At 41.7% G+C, this 16,303-nt stretch overlaps 1 protein-coding gene across 1 annotated transcript in view; it reads right to left on the bottom strand.

Annotated features, from left to right (window-relative positions):
* LOC110504004 (mannosyl-oligosaccharide 1,2-alpha-mannosidase IA) overlaps positions 1-2,391 on the bottom strand; it is a 203,212-nt gene extending 200,821 nt beyond the window's left edge. Inside the window, exon 1 of the mRNA XM_036973737.2 lies at positions 596-2,391. Within this exon, the coding sequence (XP_036829632.1) occupies positions 596-1,165 (570 nt within the window). The 5' untranslated portion in view covers positions 1,166-2,391. The remainder of the gene's footprint in view (positions 1-595) is intronic.
* Between the last annotated feature and the right edge of the window lie 13,912 nt (positions 2,392-16,303).

Below are 16,303 nucleotides of genomic sequence, written 5' to 3'. Positions count from 1 at the left end.
CCCCCGTCTCCTCTGCCCTCTCCCCCGTCTCCTCTGCCCTCTCCCCTGTCTCCTCTGCCCTGAGTCAGTGAGGATGTGTGATACAGTACAGACATATGCTCTCACTCTCAGGCATTACTGAACTTCACTGAGCTGAACAGCAGGCTGATGCCATACCCCTGGAGGTAGTCCTGAGCAAGTTGGTTAGGCAAACATAATAGCAGTTGGTGTGTAGACAGTGCTGTCTGTGTGTGTGAGAGATAGCCCATAAAATCACATTCATTACCCTCAATGCCTCATATCTATAACCATTGTTATGCACTAACAATGAGCATTCCATTTTGCATAGTCACTAACAATCTGTGTGACTAAGATGTCTAGCCTAAAACCTCATCAAAGACCACAGAGAGCATGTACAGAACATCTTTTCCATATTATTGGGAAGTGAACCCCCCTTCTGACCAGTGGCCACATTAAAAACCCCTTAGGCAGCTTTACATTGCAGTGGCATTTCGCATTGTGACAATTGGTCTGCAATGATTTGACAGCTTAGGACAGGGATCCCCCATCTGTTGTGTAGATAAGCAGTCACAGTGTAATACAGTTATCATCTTACCTCCTTGACTTTCTCCCGACGCTGAAGGGTCTGAGGGTCGCTCGGCTTGCCATGTTCGATCCCCAAGTGCGGCTTTAGCAGACATTTTTGAAACTTGTTGTAATCGAAAGAAGTATCCGTGTTGGCACCCTGGTTAGAAGACGAGGTCACTTTCTCATCCTTAGAAGCCGAGTCCGTTTTAGACCTCGACAGCATCATGTCCTCCAACGCTTCCCCGCCAGCGACTTTCTTATCCGTTTTAGCCTCATTGGTGACAGAGGACTTGCGGCTCAAGGCTTTGAGTTTTGTGCTCGTCTCCCCTTTGGCCGAGGTGATGCCCCGGAGATGTTCTGGGTCCTTTGCGCCCTTCTTAAGATGCTCCCTTACATCATTCTCAGACCCTACCGTTACTGGTTGGCTCTCCGTCTTTGAGAGAAAAATACGTTTCAAACGGACAGAGTCAGGTAAGAAGAATAAGGCCCCGAAACACAGAGTTACCAAGCCCGAGAGAAAAAGTAGAAAGACGAATTTCTGGGATAGGCGAAGACCCATGCCCGATGCTGACACACCGGGCAACTTTCGGAAAACCATTGAAATTGTTTTTCTTTATGATTGCCTTAACTTATTCAGCAGTAGTCTATAGGCTACAATGGTTGTACAACACTCCACTCTAACACTATCTCTGCTGGGAAGTTTCCCTATGTGTCTTGTTTCATGTGTAAAAGTTGATATGAGGGGCTGAAAAACACACCCCCGTGACAAACTGATTGCCACAACTCTCCTTATCGTGCAGTCGATTGGACCTGCATAGGTAAAGTTTACCTTTCAAATTTTGCGATCACGTTTGGCAATGAGATCAATAACGTGTGGCTTACATTAGCAGGTATAGGTTATGACAGTCATAGCATAGGCATTTTAAGTTTTCTATTGTTCAATATCTCACATTCACAAAGAAAAATACAGGTTTATAATAAATCCTGGATGTAAAATAACGGAATATGCGGAATCTACGCTAAAATGACAGACGTTTCGTTACTTTACGTAGCCTATTGATCCTAAAATGCACCCATCACAAAGCCAAAGTAAAGTTGATCGTATCTTCATTATTCCAAGGCGTGCCCATCATTGAACAAAAACATCACCGGATGGTAAAAGCATGCGTAGAGCGTCTTTATCGGCAGGTTCGTTCATAGCGGTCCCCGTTGCAGGTCACAGAATGATGTGTAAAACCGAAGAAACCCAAGCATCTGGTCTTGTATCCTGTAAGGTAGGGGGATGCTGCTGCTGTATGAACGTGTATATTTATTCATGCCGCCACCGTCCGTTAGAAATAGGCACGTTCTTCAGTCTCTCATCATATCTGAATACGCAGCACACAACCCACACAGCGAAGGTGAACGAATACGGTGTCGCATACGCGCACGAATTTGTTTTAGCTTCCAAAAATCCGTCGAATGGAGACTAAAAGACAACCATCCAAGAGAAATAGTGCCGCTTGCAGTTCAATCCCATCAACACATCGTGTCTTCCACCCGCAGTCTATGGCTTGTCTTCTCGTGCGCACCCTTGTTGTACAGTGTTCGCCCGCTTGCTCGCCATCAGCGCAGAGGGGGAGAAAGAATAGATCATCAAATATAGGCTAGAGTGAAACGAATACTGTTGCTAAACCGAGTGGGTTGGTCGGGCTCTCTTGCTGGAGACACCGCAAAGAAATACGAATCAACAGTCGAAGGGAGGACCAGCAGCAGGGGGTTTATCGGGCTCTCTGGGCAGTTATGAACCAAAGGGGCTGTGGGTCCTTTTCCCAAAAATGCAGTATTGGATAATCTAATTTTAGCCTACCAATTGGGTGGGGCATATATATCAATACGATTGTAGATATTAACCTATTTTTTGCCATTTAGTTGTTTTTTTATTTATTTTATTTTGGGACATAATAATTCATTGCACCGTCACCACTCCATGCATTAATAACTCAAAGTAGCCAAAATAGTCTTTATGATGAATAGCCTGCCAAAATGATGTTTACGTCTATAGACATTATAAGCCAACATCTAATATGGAAGGTAATAACATTGACCAGATTCAACATGGGATGTGTAATGAAGAATTGTACTGCTTCTGTCGCATAGAAACAGTATGCTAATCACACGCTAAAAGTTTGGAAAGTTGTACCTCTGCATATAAGAGAGGGGAGAGCAGAGGATAAATTGCAGACATGCTGGTGTCCAGAACCAAAATAAGATAAATGGTCCCAATTAACATGGTGGTAGCTTTAACTAAAGAGCTATGCACAGCACTATCAAACCAACTGGAAGATGGGGAGGGTGTGGGGAGCACCATCAGAGAGTTTACAGAACACCTATACTGCATGGAGAGCAAAAATACATATTATAGTCTCTCTCTCTGGGCCTAATGCTTGGTTTGGAGAATCTTGGGTGCATCTGCTTAAGTGGCATTGGGCTCTGGATAAGGTTCAATTGTGTGTTGAGCAGTTGTTTATGTAATTCTCACACTCTATTTGACCCCAGAGTCTGACTGTCAACACATCCCACTGTAGGTGTAATTCAATCAGACTAGCTGCTTGTAATATACAGCCAGGAAAGCAAAAGAGGAGAATGAACCGTTAAATCACCCCATGTATTTCTTTGCAACCTGGTCTCAGAGCATTTCGTATTATTCTGTAGGTAAATCCGAGACACTCCATTTAGTATGATATATTATATTTTGTATGGTATATATTAATTTGTGAATCTCATCATCCATTCCGTAAGATATGTTACAAATTTCAATTTGTATGATATGTTACAAATTTCAATTTGTATGATATGGTACAAATTTCAATTCGTACAATATTTTACAAATTGCAATTCGTACATGTTACGAAGTGGGTTGTGGTACAATATGGTACAACATTTGCTAACGTACGATATGTTACGAATTCCAATTTGTTGTTGCTCATGTTGGCTAGGTGGCTAACGCCAATGAGAGCTAGCTCTAAGTGTTAAGGTAAGGAGTTAAGTTAAAGGGTTGTTAGGGTTAGGGAAAGGGTTAGCTAACACGCAAAGTCGTTGCAAAGTAGATTAAAAACAGTAGTAAGTAGTTGCAAAGTAGATTAAAAACAGTAGTAAGTAGTTGCAAAGTTGCTAATTAACCAAAATGCTAATGTCGTCCGTGATGAGATTCGAACACACAACCTTTGGGTTGCCAGACGTTCATAAGGTGTTATAACCAGCCATAAATTAACACAATATTTCACAACAGGTGTAAATATAATGGTCATGACAGTGTTATGACCATATTATGACAGGTTATGACAAGTTATGTCAGCTGTTATGACAATATGACATGGTTATTACCGAGTCATTAAATGTTATGACACTGGGAGTCAAGTGAAATGTTACCAATGTGTCTCAATGGTACGAGTTGCAGCTGACTTGGCATGGGGATCTGTAGGTCAGCGGCAGGCTAGTTTATCATGAGGATAAACGAGATACATAACACCCTCCCAGCTCTCTCATTGCAAGCAGATGTATCATTCAGTGTGTCCTTGGAAGTACATTTCTTTGTGCTTTGCTTTCTCTCATCGTTGAAACAGTACAGTTCTGAGTGGATGGGTTCGCTGCATGGATATCATGTCAAACATAGTGAATGTTGGTGATCCAGAAAACAGCCTTGACACATATGGAAACCAGTGTTATTGGCTCAATAAGGACCACATTGGATCACTAGTGCGCAGGAAATAGATACTGGACATACATTCCTCACTTTAGAGGGGAGTCATATTGTCCTCTATAATCATTACCCACTGGGCACACAGTGGTGAATCAACGTCGTTTCCACGTCTTTTCAATTAAATGACGTTGAGCCAACATGGAATAGACGTTGAATTGACGTCTTGTGCCCAGTGGGTAAATAATTAAATAAACGTCATCAGGAAAGAAACCTCTTTATGATATAGAAATAATAGAGTCTTCTGCTTGTTAACCTTCCTTTTCCTGTTCCTCTACATTTAGATCTATGATTTGGCATGCGGACATCACTTTACAATTGATGCTTATTTAATGATCCATCAATACGTCTATCCTCCAGAGTCGGGCTATTCTTCTGTTTGACTAGAAGACGTACGCCTTGTTCTCGTATTCAAACGTTCATCATTCCTTTACCAATGATGCAAGGTTTTAGTCATTGTTCAAGCGAGGCACAAATGAAAAAGTCCATCTCGGTGTCGTGTTCATTCTAATGCATCAAACAGTGTTGTTGTGGAGACGTATTGGCCTGTGCCAGTGTACTCTGGATTAATAATATCACAGCCGCTGCTATTTCTTTTTTTAAGCACCCGGGCAAAATGAACCCTGACACTGGAACTAATGGATATAGAGCACGTCTGATGTTTGCAGCTCAACTACGCCAATCAATCCCGTGGGGAGTAAAAGAGGCCATTTTGACTTGTTGCACAGGGGACAGACAGAGATAGTAGTGCTGACGGCACAGTCTTAACGAGTGAGAGGAGCCAGCCAGGGCTGCACGTCAGGACAACTACAGAGGGTGAACTAAAGGAGATGGTTGGTGTAGGACAAACTGACCTCCTGATGCAGATGTTGTGAGAGAGTCGGAAAGTCCTTCATCTCTCCAACATTGTGCGATTCATAACATGACTGTGGCTGCGCAGACATCTAACCGTCGTGTGTCCAGATGTTCCAAGGACAGGTCTTAAGTCAGGGGTTTGTAGGCCTACTGTATATGGTGATAATTCATGACCATGTGCAAATCCCAACACGCTGATATGAAATGGTCGGTTACGGTAGTTAGGATTTTCCTAAGTGGACAACGAATAGCAAATAGATGTTAGTCTACAGGCCTATTCATTCAGGTTACTACACGCTGGACTATTAGATAACTGAGAAGCTGGGAACTCTGCTGAAGTCCAGTGCGTGTTTAGCGTGCTCAAATGAATTTCAAAACATTATTTTGAGGAGAATGGCTTACTGTTTTTAGTACCTAAACAACCATTAGCCAGCCACACATTACAGCAGGTATATGGACCGTGGAAATGAAAAAAAATGGCCAAATGCAATTGCAAACCACTAATGCTATTGCCAACAGACCATTAAGCAAATGGAATGAACCATATTACTTCTTAACTGCAGTGGTTATATATCCTTATGTGCTAGCCAGTCAGTTCTCAATCAAACAAACCAGTGGAATACAATGGGAATCTCATTTTAAAAAGGTCTGCTCTGTGATACTAGGATAGGGCACAGCACCATCTTCTGGCTGCTCTTGCCTATGTCTTTTAGAAATGTGGTCTCTTGCTGCCATGGCATTGAGCCGGCTTCCTCTAGACTCACTGACCTTGCAACCTCACTGCACATCAATGTGTATTATTCAGAGAATGTGCTTGCTCTGCCCCCAACTGCCCTACAAAAAGTTTATTTGTTTTTATGTCCAAAAGTACAATAAAACTTAACTGGTTCCAAAGTAGCACCCAGAGGGATATTCCAGGAATGACAAATAAAATCCTGAAAATTATTTTCACTCCATCCCTTCGGCTATGTTTGGAAATGATGGGAAATAAAAATGACTTCAACAGCCTACGGTATTATTCCACATGAAGGACACCTACTCCCAACATTAAAAGGTGATCAAGAGGAAATAAACAGAAGTATTCATGCAAATGGTGCACATTTATCTTGTCCCACTATATTAGAGAGCATTGTGGATCCTCACGGCAAGCCGTTTGACAAGCAAATGAGTCACGGCGATTTAACATACGGCATTATGAATGAACAGATTGATGGAGCCTAAATGAGTCGCTGTCTAGGCCCCTTATGCATATTTTGGTCATTCCACGAAATGAGTGCCTTTTGTGTCCCTTTGATATTTTAAGAAGAAATTGTGCACCAATATTTAAATTTTAAAAGCCTGTTATATGGTCTATATGTTTCAAATAGACCACAAGGATAATTCTATACATCTTATTTTCAATATGAATAAAGACTTTGCAAAGTTTTAAAGAATGTCCCTCCATGAATTCTAGGAATATTTTAACCCACTTATTCCCAAAATGTCTCCAAGTTTTCACCATAATTGTAGAGCCGTGGTTATTTCGTTGCTTTCACAAAGTCATTTCTGGAGATTATTATTCCTTTGTGATTAGTGATTCTCTTACGTCTGTCCCTCATTTTAAAGTCAACCCTGTTACGTGAACTGAACTCCCGTTTTAATAATGGTGAAACAATTTATTTTAAAATATATATTTTTTAAAGAAACATTGATCTAATAGTCAGATCATAGTGTAAGAGCAGGTGAGCTGGTTCTATTCTTTTTGGCCATTTTCTGATGGAAAACTGAGCGGGAGGAGCATCACACGTCAACCCTGTCACCCATAGACATGCAAGAAATGTTTTAACAGTTTAAACTTTTCGGCTTGCATTCAATTGCCCCTCCCTGTTGCACACAACACATCAAATCACATTTTATTTGTCACGTGCGCGGAATACAACAGGTGTTTGTATCCCTTATCGACAAATGCTTACTTACAAGCCCTTAACCAACAATGCAGTTCAATAAATAGAATTGAGAATATATTTACTAAATAAACTAAAGTGAAAAATAAAATAAAAAAGGCCAAAAAGATCATCAAGGACAACAACCACCTGAGCCACTGCCTGTTCACACCACTGCATCAAAGCTGGGACCGAGACTAAAATACAGCTTCTATCTCAAGGCCATCAGACTGTTAAAAAGCCATCACTAACACAGAAGTTGCTACCCTATATATGTAATGGCCTGGGTGTAGCTGGTGCAGAGGGGTCAGGCACAGGTCAGCAGAGATGTGTAATAAAAGTAACTTTACTCAAAATGACCAAATACATGTAGTAATACAAAGCCCACACAAAAGGACCGAAATACACAAAACAAACGCACAAAAACCATGGGGAAAACAGAGGGTTAAATAATGAACATGTAATTGGGGATTTGAAACCAGGTGCGTAAAACAAAGACGAAACAAATGGAAAATGGAAAAGTGGATCGGCAATGGCTAGAAGGCTGGTGACGTCGACCGCCACCCAACAAGGAGAGGGACAGACTTCGGCGGAAGTCGTGACAATATACATAGACTTGAAATCACTGGCCATTTTAATAATATAACACTAGTCACTTTAATGTTTACATATTTTGCATTAGCCATCTCATACAGTGGGGCAAAAAAGTATTTAGTCAGCCACCAATTGTGCAAGTTCTCCCACTTAAAAAGATGAGAGAGGCCTGTCAATTTTCATCATAGGTACACTTCAACTATGACAGACAAAATGAGAAAAAAAATCCTGAAAATCACATTGTAGGATTTTTAATGAATTTATTTGCAAATTATGGTGGAAAATAAGTATTTGGTCAATAACAAAAGTTTCTCAATACTTTGTTATATACCCTTTGTTGGCAATGACAGAGGTCAAACGTTTTCTGTAAGTCTTCTGTAAGGTTTTCACACACTGTTGCTGGTATTTTGGCCCATTCCTCCATGCAGATCTCCTCTAGAGCAGTGATGTTTTGGGGCTGTTCCTGGGCAACACGGACTTTCATATCCCTCCAAAGATTTTCTATGGGGTTGAGATCTGGAGACTGGCTAAGCCACTCCAGGACCTTGAAATGCTTCTTACAAAGCCACTTCTTCGTTGCCCGGGCGGTGTGTTTGGGATCATTGTCATGCTGAAAGACCAGCCACGTTTCATCTTCAATGCCCTTGCTGATGGAAGGAGGTTTTCACTCAAAATCTCACGATACATGGCCCCATTCATTCTTTCCTTTACAGAGATCAGTCGTCCTGGTCCCTTTGCAGAAAACAGCCCCAAAGCATGATGTTTCCACCCCCATGCTTCACAATAGGTAGGGTGTTCTTTGGATGCAACTCAGCATTCTTTGTCCTCCAAATACGACGAGTTGAGTTTTTACCAAAAAGTTCTATTTTGGTTTCATCTGACCATATGACATTCTCCCAATCTTCTTCTGGATCATCCAAATGCTCTCTAGCAAACTTCAGATGGGCCTGGACATGTACTGGCTTAAGCAGGGGGACACTGCAGGATTTGAGTCCCTGGCGGCGTAGTGTGTTACTGATGGTAGGCTTTGTTACTTTGGTCCCAGCTCTCTGCAGGTCATTCACTAGGTCCCCCCGTGTGGTTCTGGGATTTTTGCTCACCGTTCTTGTGATCATTTTGACCCCACGGGGTGAGATCTTGCATGGAGCCCCAGATCAAGGGAGATTATCAGTGGTCTTGTATGTCTTCCATTTCCTAATAATTGCTCCCACAGTTGATTTCTTCAAACCAAGCTGCTTACCTATTGCAGATTCAGTCTTCCCAGCCTGGTGCAGGTCTACAATTTTGTTTCTGGTGTCCTTTGACAGCTCTTTGGTCTTGGCCATAGTGGAGTTTGGAGTGTGACTGTTTGAGGTTGTGGACAGGTGTATTTTATACTGATAACAAGTTCAAACAGGTGCCATTAATACAGGTAACGAGTGGAGGACAAAGGAGCCTCTTAAAGAATAAGTTACAGGTCTGTGAGAGCCAGAAACCTTGCTTGTTTGTAGGTGACCAAATACTTATTTTCCACCCTAATTTGCAATTAAAAATCCTACAATGTGATTTTCTGGATTTTTTTTCTCATTTTGTCTATCATAGTTGAAGTGTACCTATGATGTAAATTACAGGCCTCTCATCTTTTTAAGTGGGAAAACTTGCACAATTGCTGGCTGACTAAATACTTTTTTGCCCCACTGTATGTATATACTGTATTCTATTCTATCTTATTCTGTGCCACACTGACATTCCTCATCCAAATATTTATGTATTCTTAATTCCATTCCTTTACTTAAATGTGTGTGTGTGTGTGTGTGTTGAGTGTATTGTGAAATTGTTAGGTATTACTTGTTAGATATTACTGCAGTTGGAGCTAGAAAATCAAGCATTTCGCAATACCCGCAATAACATCTGCTAAATATGTGCTAAATATATCTCATTTGAAGAACATATCAAGACCATTTCAAGGACAGCTTTTTTCCATCTACGTAACATTGCAAAAATCAGAAACTTTCTGTCCAAAAATGATGCAGAAAAATTGATCCATGCTTTTGTCACTTCTAGGTTAGACTACTGCAATGCTCGACTTTCCGGCTACCCGGATAAAGCACTAAATAAACTTCAGTTAGTGCTAAATACGGCTGCTAGAATCCTGACTAGAACCAAAACATTTGATCATATTACTCCAGTGCTAGCCTCTCTACACTGGTTTCCTCTCAAAGCAGGGGCTGATTTCAAGGTTTTACTGCTAACCTACAAAGCATTACATGGGCTTGCTCCTACCTATCTCTCTGATTTGGTCCTGCCGTACATACCTACACGTACGCTACGGTCACAAGACGCAGGCCTCCTAATTGTCCCTAGAAATTTTAAGCAAACAGCTGGAGGCAGGGCTTTCTCCTATAGAGCTCCATTTTTATGGAACGGTCTGCCTACCCATGTCAGAGACGCAAACTCGGTCTCAACCTTTAAGTCTCTACTGAAGACTCATCTCTTCAGTGGGTCATATGATTGAGTGTAGTCTGGCCCAGGAGTGGGAGGGTGAACGGAGCTGTCTCTGCCTGGCCGGTTCCCCTCTTTCCACTGGGATTCTCTGCCTCTAACCCTATTACAGGGGCTGAGTCACTGGCTTTACTGGGGCTCTCTCATGCCGTCCCTGGAGGGGGTGCGTCACCTGAGTGGGTTGAGTCACTGATGTGGTCATCCTGTCTGGGTTGGCGCGCCCCCCCCCCCCCCCCCGGGTTGTGCCGTGGCGGAGGTCTTTGTGGGCTATACTCAGCCTTGTCTCAGGATGGTAAGTTGGTGGTTGAAGATATCCCTCTAGTGGTGTGGGGGCTGTGCTTTGGCAAAGTGGGTGGGGTTATATCCTTCCTGTTTGGCCCTGTCCGGGGGTGTCCTCGGAATGGGCCACAGTGTCTCCTGACCCCTCCTGTCTCAGCCTCCAGTATTTATGCTGCAGTAGTTTATGTGTCGGGGGGCTAGGGTCAGTTTGTTATATCTGGAGTACTTCTCCTGTCCTATTTGGTGTCCTGTGTGAATCTAAGTGTGCGTTCTCTAATTCTCTCTTTCTCTCTTTCTCTCTCTCGGAGGACCTGAGCCCTAGGACCATGCCCCAGGACTACCTGACATGATGACTCCTTGCTGTCCCCAGTCCACCTGGCTGTGCTGCTGCTCCAGTTTCAACTGTTCTGCCTTATTATTATTCGACCATGCTGGTCATTTATGAACATTTGAACATCTTGGCCATGTTCTGTTATAATCTCCACCCGGCACAGCCAGAAGAGGACTGGCCATCCCACATATGCTCTCTCTAATTCTCTCTTTCTTTCTCTCTCTCGGAGAACCTGAGCCCTAGGACCATGCCCCAGGAATACCTGACATGATGACTCCTTGCTGTCCCCAGTCCACCTGACTGTGCTGCTGCTCCAGTTTCAACTATTCTGCCTTATTATTATTCGACCATGCTGGTCATTTATGAACATTTGAACATCTTGACCATGTTTTGTTATAATCTCCACCCGGCACAGCCAGAAGAGGACTGGCCACCCCACACAGCCTGGTTCCTCTCTAGGTTTCTTCCTAGGTTTTGGCCTTTCTAGGGAGTTTTTCCTAGCCACCGTGCTTCTACACCTGCATTGCTTGCTGTTTGGGGTTTTAGGCTGGGTTTCTGTACAGCACTTTGAGATATCAGCTGATGTACGAAGGGCTATATAAATACATTTGATTTTTATTTGATTTGATGTGTATGTGACCAATACAATGTGATTTGATTTTGATTCCCTGTCATAAGGGAATTTTGGACTGATTTAAGATTAGAGTTTATTTATTTTTGAGTTTCTTTTATTTTTACAGGGACAGTGCACATTAATCAACGTTTCAGTAAGTGACGGTTTTAGCCAGCCGACTAATTTTCAACCGCAGTCCCTGGGCAGGTTATTAAAAACAATTACAATATAGACTATCATTGAGCAGTGAGCACACGCAGAGCAACATAGGACAAGCAAGACATAGCATACAGACAGAGCAACATAGGACAAGCAAGACATAGCATATAGACAGAGCAACATAGAACAAAAAGCAGCAAGACAAAATTAATAAAAGCAATAAAGTGTTTCCACACCTCACAAGCTACAGACAACATGGAAAGCGCCAACACACAGCTAGGGACCATGTTCACAAATCTGATTGACCTTTAGCCATGTCTTCAAGCATTTTGTGAAAGTGTGATATGTGGTGCAGTTATCTGTGTCTGATTACAGTGTATTCCAGACATGGGAAGCTCTCACAGAGAAAGCGGATTTACTAAAGGTGCTTTTCCTTAAGGGAACTATACAGTCACCTCTCATGGCGGACCTTGTGGATCTGCTGCCATTTGTTTGGGTTTTCTGTTTAACAAAAATTCTGAGTGGATATTATATCCGGCACTTACTATAGTCCTTTTTTATTTAACCTCTTGATGGGATTTTTTTTAATGAAGTTGAACATGAGCTCTTTATTATCACAGAATGTTAAATGTGAATTTAAATTTTTTTTTTTAAAGTTACACTTCTCAAAAAAGCACAGAATCAGTGGAATGACCCATCTCACACTCCAAATGTGAATTGGCAGTGCTATGCCAGGATGCCAGTTCAATTTTAGCAAGGCAGTCAACACAATCTGGGTTTAATTCGGAGTGTCAAAAACAAATATAGGGTACGTCAAGCACCCACAGTCTGTTCCAAAAGTATGAACTTGATTGAACTTTTCAAATGTTTCCTAAACTCGAAAAGTTCACTATGAGTGACTGGGCTATCACATCACATTCACCCCTTCTCTTTTTTACTGCTCCCTCTACACTCTCAAATATGCAGGGTTAAAAACAACACAACTTGGGTTATAGCCACAATCTCCATTGTGTAATTCCGTAAGAAATACACTCATTCACATTGCATCCCAGAAACACAATCCTTTTACAAAGGTATTGTCCCTCCTTTGTGAAGCAAGTGCAGGCAATGCCATAGGGTTGAATGTTCTCTATCATGATAGGTAGGCCCAGATAGTTCCTCCCAGCATGTTGTGCTGTCGTCTGTCCTGAGCTGTGTAGTGGCAGGCCCGTCTGTTTAGCAGGCATGTCTGGCTGATAGGCTGAAGTGGACCAGCAGCCAGTTTATTAATGGCTGCCCTTTATTTTCATTTGGTCCAGGGGTAGTGGTTTACACACTAGGTGCTCGTTGTATTTCCTGCTGGTCAATATTCTGCTCTTTTAACCTTTTACAGCGGAGTGGCTTGTTGTGACCCAGGGGTTGATGTGTCGATGTTATAGGTTGCTGTATTTGACGCTTCAGGAAGAGTTATCTTCAGCTAGTTTGATGTGGAGTAGCTAATGTCTCTCAGAGCTTTTTCGACAGAAAAAGGTCTCATTGCGAGGTCTCATTAACGGAAGGAAAACAAAAATGTCTGGAACGATTTTCTTTGCTCATCATGTTGTATTTGGTAAGATCAAAAGGAAGGGTGTTGTGTTTTTCCCTGGAGATTTCAATAGACTCCTATGTTGCTATAACTTGTAAATAGTCACTAAAATGCTCACTGTCAATTGTTGTTTGTTTTTCATCCTGGCAGTTGTCGTGCTTTGATCCTCGAGAGCCAGATTAGCAGCATTGACTTCTGACATCGGGGGATGGAATTTCCAAGTTGCATCATGATCGATCCCGATTTGTTTTAACCGCTGGTAATAACTATGATATTGACCAATTTTTTCTCCACGAACAGCCAATTAGATACAAAGAACATCCAATGGCATCCTGTTTAATTATACTTTATTTACCCCATCCTGTTTATTTAGATCTTATTTACCCCATCCTGTTTATTTAGATCTTATTTACCCCATCCTGTTTATTTAGATCTTATTTACCCCATCCTGTTCATTTAGATCTTATTTACCCCATCCTGTTCATTTAGATCTTATTTACCCCATCCTGTTCATTTAGATTTTATTTACCCCCATGAGCATCCCCCATCTATTTCCACCCAAAGGTTGCCTCGGGGGTGGCGTGCTGGGGTTGTTGTGGCTGCCCTCGAATGGTGCCGTCTGTCTTCTGTGCGTTGGTGATGACTGAAGGGGCGTTACTCCTGTGATCCTTGAACTCTCATGGTTTCTAATGATCATCACTAACTTCTTACGGACCAGAACTGGTAAAGCATGTGTCTATTGCCCCCTTCTCTTTGTCATGGTCCTTCGAGACGGATATGAAAAACTACCCCAGAACAACGACCGACTGACATGAGTCTCAGTCCATTCTCCCATTAGCAGATTATCCAACTCTTATTTTTCAATGGAATCCATTTCAATTAAGAACGTTGAGTTTTCCAAAGGGATGGTGAACCTTCTGGCACGAAATCTATTTAGCAGGGGCAGTTGGGGGATTCTGAATCCCATTGTTTAGATGTGTGGCTTATGTGTGACAATTGCATGCTGGTAAATGTAATCCACAGCAAATCAATAATCCATCACTGACATTGCAGTCTACCCCAGTCCAATTTAATTACGGTCATTGTTGGAACCAGAAGGGCATTAAAGCAGGATCAATTAGTTAGTCCGCTAACTTTGATAAACAACCAGGAATAACAGTTTATTTTCTAGTTCATTTAAAAAGCTAAATATGGGTATTTGAATAAATTAGACCATAGCCATTTCAAGCTTATGATTCTGAAAACAAAAAAGTTATTATTTCAGAATATTCAGGCAAATTAGATGGCTAACTGCTTTGTTGCAGGGCGTCAGTTTAGTGCCCTGTTCCTTCGCTTCTGGTCTTCATTTCGGATGCACAACTGACCAAGGCGATCATTTTGGCTGAGTGATGGTTATCGACCAGGGTCTAACAGCCCCCCACGCGTTGGAATAAGATAACCGAGGAAATAATTCTCTCATAGTGGAGAAGAGACATTTTACACCCACACAACTCCTTTAGTAGACCTCTAGAGGCTGTTTGGTTCACTCAATTGAATTCCAAAACACTCTTGATAGGACCATTCAAGCAATGGCTTTTTAACGGCTAAAACAACAATTAGCCATACTTTGCAGCAGGTATATGGACCATAGAAATGAGAATTGAATGCAGTAAACAGACCATTACCCCGATGGAATTTGAACACTGTAAACCTTATTCCCTATCAACTGCAGTGATGAAATGTCCGTGTTTGCTAGGTAGTTATAAAGTATCAAATGGGATACTATCTAAAAAAAAAAAAAAATGGTAAACGCCTGCTCTGTGATACTAGGATAGGGCTCACCCATCAGCAAAACCCAAGTCCATTTTTGGTTGCACAGCACCATCTTCTGGCTGTTCCTGCCTATGTCTCCCAAGCAGGACAGATAAACCATGCCTTTAAAAACAATTTTCCCTGGCTCTTCTTCTGAATGTAAAAATAAGCAAAGATATGACAAACAGTCAAATGTATTATTCCACCTACTCCAACATTAAAAGGTGATCGAGAGAAAATAAACAGGATGTATTCATGGTAACCGAGCACATTTTATCTTCTTGTCCCGCCATATTCGGGAGAGTGTTGTGGGTCCTCACGCAAGCCGTTTGGGCAAGCAAGAGTCACACGAATTTAACTGCGGTATAAATCAGTGAACAGGACCAAATAGACGGGATAAATCGACAGAGTCAAATGCGTTGCTAGTATTGCATATTTAGCAGTCTCGATGACTGCGAATTCGCTGCAACGCCAGAGAATGTAGGCTAATTTAAATCTCGTCAGGGCAGCCAATTCATTCTAGGAGGGTCAAAAACAAATAGAGCACATCAAATTAGAGTAGGGCAAGCATTCACAGTGCTGTATTGTGTTCCAAAAGAAATAAATTATTGACAAAAATGGTCAAAACCCTAGAGAGAAAATGCATAAAAGTGCTGTGTTTACTTTGTCTAGTTGTTGTACAGGTTTGCTGTAATATGATGGTACATCACTCCCCCTTCTGCAAAGATTAAGAATGACATGTTAATAATGTACTGGGAAAGTATACAGAAGTGAAGTGGGAGTAAAAGGTATGTGAACCCTTTGGAATTACCTGGATTTCTGCATGAATTGGTCATAAGATTTGATCTGATCTTCATCTAAGTAACAACAATAGACAAACAGTGTGCTTAAACTAATAACACACAAATTGTATTTTTATTGTCTATATTGAATACATCATTTAAAACAAACAAAAAAAAGTATGTGAACTCCTAGGCTAATGACTTCTCCAAAAGCTAATTGGAGTCAGGAGTCGGCTAACCTGGAGTCCAATCAATGAGACGAGATTGGAGAGGTTGGTTGCTACCTTGCCTTATAAAAAATATTTTAAAAACTCACAATTTGAGTTTGATATTCACAAGAAGCATTGCCTGATGTGAACCATGCCTCGAACTAAAGAGATCTCAGAAGACCCAAGATTAAGAATTGTTGACTTACATAAAGCTGGAAAGGGTTACAAAAGTATCTCTAAAAGCCTTGATGTTCATCAGTCCATGGTAAGACAAATTGTCTACAACTGGAGAAAGTTCAGCATTGTTGCTACTCTCCCTATTATTATATTAAATAAAGAAAAAACATTGAATGAGTAGGTGTGTCCAAACTTTTGACTGGTACTGTAGTTGTGGCGTACGTTGGCCGGGATTCAATG

Source organism: Oncorhynchus mykiss, chromosome 3 (assembly GCF_057628025.1).
Source record: "Oncorhynchus mykiss isolate SJ-2025 chromosome 3, ASM5762802v1, whole genome shotgun sequence".
NCBI classification, from domain to species: domain Eukaryota; kingdom Metazoa; phylum Chordata; class Actinopteri; order Salmoniformes; family Salmonidae; genus Oncorhynchus; species Oncorhynchus mykiss.
This window is presented reverse-complemented; position numbering and strand designations above follow the sequence as displayed.